At 38.5% G+C, this 7,785-nt stretch overlaps 1 protein-coding gene across 1 annotated transcript; it reads left to right on the top strand.

Moving 5' to 3' along the window:
• The first annotated feature begins 647 nt into the window (after positions 1-647).
• LOC126888612 (uncharacterized) lies at positions 648-6,517 on the top strand. Its single transcript, XM_050656969.1, has 3 exons — positions 648-975; positions 1,282-3,636; positions 6,384-6,517. The coding sequence occupies exons 1-3, from the start codon at positions 648-650 to the stop codon at positions 6,515-6,517; spliced, it is 2,817 nt and encodes a 938-aa protein (XP_050512926.1).
• The last annotated feature ends 1,268 nt before the right edge of the window (positions 6,518-7,785 follow it).

Genomic DNA, 7,785 nt, shown 5'->3' with positions numbered 1-7,785 from the left:
GGCTGTAAATCGAGAATAGTAGTTATTCAGACCCAGGTGCCATGGACTTTTTTAATCTACACATCAAGAAGTATCATTGACCAAACTTTCATCAAATTTGACCGGGACCACTTTTCCATAAGGAGTGTCGAGTCATTATAAAATATGGCAGTGTCCGTGTTTAAAAGATATTTCTGCTTTATACATACGGCGAGCCATATGGTTTGTTTTTCGTTGTTTTAAGGTGAAGGGATGATGGGCTTACTAGCCTGCCCACTTGAGATTGAAACGATAAGAATGTATTGCAGTTTTAAGGAATGTGTAGATATTGGATATTATGTTTTTAAGTCAGTCGAGTTTGTAACATTCTTCGGATAACATCCAAATAAAAACTTTATTTTAAGCTACACTTGCGTATTTTTAATAGGGGTAATTTTCTGTAAACGAAAGTTATTTTCTTTAATTTGATTTCGAACCAGGGATCTTTGCGTGAAGTAACTCGTGGACATCCCTACGTAACATTTTGGCGACCGTGACAGGACTTAGATATATACGGGTGTGCTTAAAAGTTAGTTGTTTCCGCTTATTTGAGTGTAAACTTTTTTCCGGCGAATAAATTCGTTTGTCGTGAGGCTCGGCCGAAGTTGTTACCCTTGTAAGCGAGAAATATGGCATTGGAATTAGAAACAAAACGCCGAACAGTGCTTCGTACTGCTTTTACGACAGCTGCTAATGTTTTGGACAATTTGTTATCTGAAACGGTGGACACTCGACCCTGGCAACAAATTAGTGTACAGTGGGAACTGTTACAAGTTAAGTACAATGAGCTGTGTGTCGTGGAAAGTGCGGTGTTTGAAGCTATGGTCGAAAAGGCTTCCGAGGCAGAATTAATCAGTGAGATGGAGGCAAAGGATAGATACAGCACACGCTACTATGAACTGAAGTACAAATGCGAAGACAGACCCAGTTTAGTAAGTTCAGAGTCATCAATAAAAGGTAAGCGCAGTTTTAAATTACCTCCAATCGAATTCAAGAAATATTCTGGGGACTTAATAGATTGGCTTCCATTTTGGTCGCAGTTCAAACAGGGGCGTCATTTGGGCGTCCAGGGGGGGGCATTTGCCCCCCCCCTGGCCCTGAAAATGACTGAAATTTACAGAAAATACATCAATATTCATCATAACATCATATATAATGTATTTTATATATAGTGCTTGCCCCCCCCAAACAAAATTTCAAATGACGCTCCTGAGTTCAAAGTAGTGCATGATGATCCATCGATTGATTTAAACGACAAAATAGCTTATTTGAGACAAGCCACTGTAGACGGTAGTAAGGCCAGACGTTTAGTGGAGAGTTTTCCTGCAGTAGCCGATAATTACTCAAAAATTATAAAGAGTTTGAAGTCTAGGTTTGGCAGAGAGGATCTCCAGATTGAAGTATATATTAGGGAGCTCTTAAAGTTAATTTTGAGTCGAGTTTCTAGTAGTTCTTGTAATGTTTCTGCACTATATGATATGATAGAGAGTCAACTTCGTTCACTTGAGACCTTAGGCATAACTGCTGACAAATATGCGGCAATATTGTATCCCCTTATTGAGTCATGTTTACCGGAGGATATGATCAGACTATGGCATAGATCTTCACAGTTTTTAAGGCCTTCTGGTTCCGTATCCATGCACAATGTCGAAGAATATGCAGAAGTTTCAACTTTGGAGACAAGATTAAGTGGGCTAATGAGTTTTCTACAAAATGAAGTTCAAAATGAACAAAAAATTAATTTAGCAACGGAAGGTTTTGGTTTATCGACTGAAAATAAATGTAAATCTAATAACCTGGTTGAAAAGAAGAATATAAAATTACCAAAGCAAGGAACTGATCAGCCATCAGCGACCGCGGCTGGGTTGGTAAATTATGAGGTTGACAGGTGTATTTTTTGCGAAGGACAGCATGACAGTATCAATTGTTTTAAAGCACAAAAATTGTCTATGGAACAGAAACGACGAACATTGTCAGAGAAGAAAGCCTGTTTTCGATGTTTGAAGGTGCGACATTCTTCGAAGAACTGTAGAGCACGTTTGAATTGTATTTTGTGTTGTAAATCCCATGTTGTTTTGATGTGTCCTGATTTACCTGTTAACAAAATTGATACATCGACCTCAAGTATCAGCCGCTCGGAAGAAAATAGGACTGAGGATCAGACGCTTGCGAATTTGAATAATACACAGGTTTTTTTACAAACTCTGCGAGTAAACATAAGAAGTGCACATGGTACTAAACAAGTAAGGGCACTTATTGACACTGGATCGCAGAGAACATATATTTTACAGCGTACCGCACAAGAAATGGGTTTTTCTGCTAAAGGAACGGAAAATATCGTACATACGTTATTTGGCGGTAAAAGTACTTCTGAACAACGACATAAATTATACAAGGTAACTGCGAGTGAAGGAGCTTACTCTTGTTCATTTGATGCCTTAGATCAACCAAAAATTTGTGCAGATGTCTCTCCTGTTTATCACGGCCCTTGGGTTGAGGAACTTAGTGACATGAATATTTCGCTCAGCGATGTCGGACATATAGCACCAATTGAGATTTTGTTAGGAGCTGATGTTGTAGGCAAATTGTATACAGGAAGGAAATATCAGTTACAGTGTGGTCTTGTAGCAGTTGAAACTTTGTTAGGTTGGACTCTTATGGGCAAGGTGCCGGCAGTTGCTTCTAATTTCAGCACATCTATGATGTCGATTGCGTTGTTTGTTGATAGTTCTTCTGTGGCGAAACTCTGGGAGCTTGATATTATTGGGATAACCGATCCTGTAGAAAAATTGACACGAGAGGTGGCGGCCAAGGAGGCTAAGAATTTTTTCTATGAGACTATCCGATGTGACAACGAAGGTAGGTATGAGGTTATGTTACCTTGGTTGAACAAGCATCCTTTAATTTCAGATAATTTAGTTGTCGCTAGAAGAAGGTTAGATACTACTTTAAATAAGTTGAAAAAGTCAAATTTGTTTGAATCGTATAATTTAATATTCAATGAGTGGTTGAACGAGGGTGTGATCGAAATAGTAAATAATCCCGAAGAGAATAATTGTGTGCACTATTTGCCTCACAGGCCCGTTATTAAAAATACTAGCGAAACCACGAAAATTAGGCCAGTCTTTGATGCATCATCTCATGAACAGGGTCGTCCTTCTTTGAACCAGTGTTTAGAGGTAGGGCCTAATCTTATTGAACTTATTCCTTCTGTGTTATTACGGTTCAGACAACAAAAAATAGGTGTTGTGTCGGATATTCGAAAGGCTTTTCTTCAAATTTCTGTACATTCGAAGGACAGAGATTTTTTGAGGTTCCTATGGGTAAACAATGAAGGAAAGGAATTTGTATTTCGACATAGGAGAGTTGTTTTTGGAGTCAACTGTAGTCCATTTCTTCTGGGTGCTACTATAGAATTTCATTTGATAAAGGCGCTGGAGAAGTGTTGTAATGATATGCCGTACTCTAAAAATACAATTGAAAGGCTTATGATTGGGTTCTATGTAGATAATTGTGTGACTAGTGTTACTGATGAGAATGAGTTGAGAAAGTTCGTATCAGAAGCAACTGCCATCATGGAGGAAGCTAAGATGGATTTGAGAGGGTGGGAGTCTTCTGGTAGTACAAAAACAGTTGTCCCTGTTCTTGGTCTTCTCTGGGACTCCTCAAGAGACACACTAAAAATCAATGGTGAAATTTTTCAGGGAGTGGTCGGAAAAGAACCCATAACTAAGAGACTGATGCTTTTTGTAGCTCAGAGTATATTTGACCCTATTGGTTTTACCTGTCCAGTATCTCTGTTCCCTAAACTGTTGCTGCAGAAACTTTGGGAAAAGCGCCTGGGATGGGATGCACCAGTCGAGAATGACATGGCTGAGGAATTTTGTCAATGGGTTACTCATCTTCCTGAACTGTCGAGTATTGAGATTCCACGTTGGATCCAGGCTGGGCCCATTGAAGCTGACCATTGGAGTTTGCACACCTTTTCAGATGCAAGTAAGAAAGCTTATGCAGCCGTAGTGTTTTTGAGAGTTCTTCGGAATGATGGTGTTTCGATTTTTCTTATAGCAGCTAAGAGTCGTGTGGCTCCTTTGAAGAAGATTTCTATACCTAGATTGGAACTGTTGGCAGCCACTATTGGTGCTAGACTTTATCAGTCAGTCAAAAGACAATTTTCTCAGCATGTTGAGTCTTATTTTTGGAGTGATTCCACTACGGTTCTTTCTTGGATTCAACGTAAGGATGACTGGTCTGTTTTTGTTTTTAATAGAGTTCAGGAGATTAGAAATTTAGCCAATGCTGAGTGTTGGAAATATGTGCCTGGTTCTCTCAACCCTGCCGATCTTCCATCAAGAGGCTGTGGTGTTCGGCAATTGTTCGAATCTCGGTGGTGGGAGGGCCCGGAATGGTTGTACAGAAACGAAAATTATTGGCCCCAACAAAAAGTAGAGGTTGATGAAGAAGAAGTCGGCACTGAGAAAAAGAAAAAAGCCATTTCGTCACTATTGAATATGACGTCCGACGATTGGCACCTGCGTTACTTTTCTCAGTACACAAAACTGTTAAGAATGATGGCTTGGACGCTACGATTTTGTTACAATACGAGAAATTCAAATGGAAAACTTACAGGCGAATTGGTCGCGGAGGAAATCGACAAAGCCGAAATGTTTGTGTTGAAGTTAGTGCAGAAAGAAGCGTTCGGTTCAGATACGAAACGAATTTCCTCGCTAAACACGTTTGTCGATGAATTTGGACTTATACGTTTAAAAACTCGCGTTACCGAGAGAATTGACACGGAAGATTTTCGTCTGCCTATCTTACTTCCGGGTGAACATTTTATAGTGCGCAAGTTGATTTTGAGCTTACACAAAAACTCTTGTCACGTTGGTACACAGGGACTGCTTAGTTTGCTCCGCGAAAAATATTGGACTTTAGGGGGTAGACGGATTGTGCGGTCCATTTTAAAAGGATGTGGTGTGTGCAAGAGACAAGATGGGAAATCGTTCGAAGTACAAACGCCTTCATTGCCGGCCGATAGAGTTCGAGATGCTGCAGTGTTTGAGATTTCCGGGGTGGACTTAGCTGGGCCTCTTTACTTGAAATCGGGCGAGAAGGCATGGATTTGTTTGTTCACTTGTGCCGTTTATCGCGCAGTTCATCTGGAACTCGTTACCTCCTTGTCAACAAATGCATTTATTCAAGCTTTCCGTCGCTTTGTTGCCAGGCGTGGACGCCCGAGAACGGTTTATAGTGACAATGGAACGAATTTTACGGGACTTGAGAACGCGCTTAAGCAATTGGACTGGAACATGATCGCGGAATATAGTTCTACACAACGTATTAAGTGGCGTTTCAACCCCCCTACAGCTGCATGGTGGGGTGGATTTTGGGAGCGATTAATAGGTATTGTGAAAGGACTTTTGCGAAAAGTTTTGGGTCGAGCGTCTCTCAATTATGAAGACTTATTGACATTGTTGTGTGATTGTGAGAGTATAGTCAACTCGCGGCCATTGACGTATATTTCGGATGATCCTACTGAGTTAGCCGCGTTGACGCCAGGTATGTTTTTACGTGAGCAAGTCAGTTACGAGTTGCCGGATTGTGATTTGCTAGAGCAGAATTCTCTCACACGCAAAATACGCCGTTTGCAAGAGTTGAGAAGTCATTTGCGAAAAAGATTTCGTGCTGAATATCTGGCTCAACTCAAAGCGGGAACGAAGAAGACGAAAGTGTCTAAAGTGTCTATCGGGGATGTCGTTTTAGTAGGCAGCGAAAACATCAAGCGTCTTCAGTGGCCTTTAGGAAAAGTTATTGAACTTTTACCCGGTAGAGATAATCAGGTGCGGTTAGTTCGTCTTGCGACAGCACAAGGCCAACTTCTGAGACCGTTGCAAAGGCTTTACCCAGTGGAAGTCGTGGAGGCAGTTACTGCTGGCGAGAATATCCAGGGCATTACCCTACGGGATGCGGCTCCAAAGACAGTGCCTCAAGAGAACGGTTGTCAGCTCCAGGCTGAGGAAGAATCAAGTGAAATAAGTGCGGGAGTGACAAAAAGCAGAGCACCCGATCTAAATGAAAGATGTACGCGAAGTGGCCGGGTAGTTAAAACTCCTGTAAGATTCAAGTGACATTTTCTTGACTTGATTTTTTCATGACTCTGTTTGTTTTTGATATATTTTACTTTTTACTTTATTTGATATTTTATTGTAATTTTTCGTGACTCTGTATTTTTTGAGAAATTTTGTCAAATTCCCCAAGGTGGGAGAATGTCGAGTCATTATAAAATATGGCAGTGTCCGTGTTTAAAAGATATTTCTGCTTTATACATACGGCGAGCCATATGGTTTGTTTTTCGTTGTTTTAAGGTGAAGGGATGATGGGCTTACTAGCCTGCCCACTTGAGATTGAAACGATAAGAATGTATTGCAGTTTTAAGGAATGTGTAGATATTGGATATTATGTTTTTAAGTCAGTCGAGTTTGTAACATTCTTCGGATAACATCCAAATAAAAACTTTATTTTAAGCTACACTTGCGTATTTTTAATAGGGGCAATTTTCTGTAAACGAAAGTTATTTTCTTTAATTTGATTTCGAACCAGGGATCTTTGCGTGAAGTAACTCGTGGACATCCCTACGTAACAAGGAGTGTTGCCTGGTCCTTTGGTTTATAAATAAACCTTTTTAGAACATAAATATCTGAGAGGAAAAAGAATCCACACTGATTTACTATATTTTTTTATTTGGAAACAGATTACTATAACAATTTCTGGCTCTTCTTCATCGTTTCTTATCAGATAAAACAACTGTTCCAGATATCGTTATCGCGTTTTTTTTCTTCTTTATCGATGATTATTCTGCCGTTTTCATTTTCTAATATTCCATACTCTTTCTCTTCCTGCTCTTAAAGAAACTGTTTATTAGATTTTTTTTCTTTCTCATCTAAATTTATACCGCAATCCAGATTAGCTAACAGTTCCAGTTCTACCAGTAACTGATCAATAATATGCTTACGTCAAACTAATAATCAATACGTTTATTTAGCATATTATTGTCAACACATTTTTTCTTTTGTCTTGGCTATTATTTATTTCTGTTGTTTATGTACAAAGAAGAAATCAATAAAGATGTAAGATTTTTAAAGTTGATTGTTATTATTCCTTTTATATTGATCTTTTTTTATTTTTAATATGAATGTGAAAATATTTTTTAACGTTACGTTATTGTTCTTCATTTCTGCGTACCCTCTTTTTGTAGGTTTCTTTTTTAAAAATATTGCGGCCGCATGTATTTGTACATAGTAGTTCTAAAAGTCCAAGTAATCTTTAAAGATCTCTTAGTTGCTCTGGTTCATTCACTTATCCTGAGTTAATTTTAGAAGTGGTTATTTACTCCTACTCCCTACTACTCCATATCTATTTCAATATCGTCCAATTGTTTTCCTTTAAATTTAGCTCACCACAAATGCAAAATGTAATGAACAATGAAAATTTTAAAGATAAAGTAATGATTTCAATTAAAATCTCTAAATAAACATAAGTGCTACCAAAGAGAAAAACCATAGAATATGGATGGAAGTTAATATTATTAGAAAAACTATTTGACAAAAGAAGACTATGTTCCAATTTAAAATGTAGTCAAATACAAAGCTTACAGAGATACATGAAAAAATACAAAGAAAAAACTTTGTTACTTAAAAAAATTAAAAAGCCAACTCGCATAATATGTATGTATGCAAAATAATGTACCTACTTTAAATTGGAATAATG

The sequence above is a fragment of the Diabrotica virgifera genome, chromosome 7 (genome assembly GCF_917563875.1).
Source record: "Diabrotica virgifera virgifera chromosome 7, PGI_DIABVI_V3a".
NCBI lineage: Eukaryota > Metazoa > Arthropoda > Insecta > Coleoptera > Chrysomelidae > Diabrotica > Diabrotica virgifera.
The sequence above is the reverse complement of the archived record's forward strand: the minus strand, read 5'-3'. Positions and strand labels throughout refer to the sequence as shown.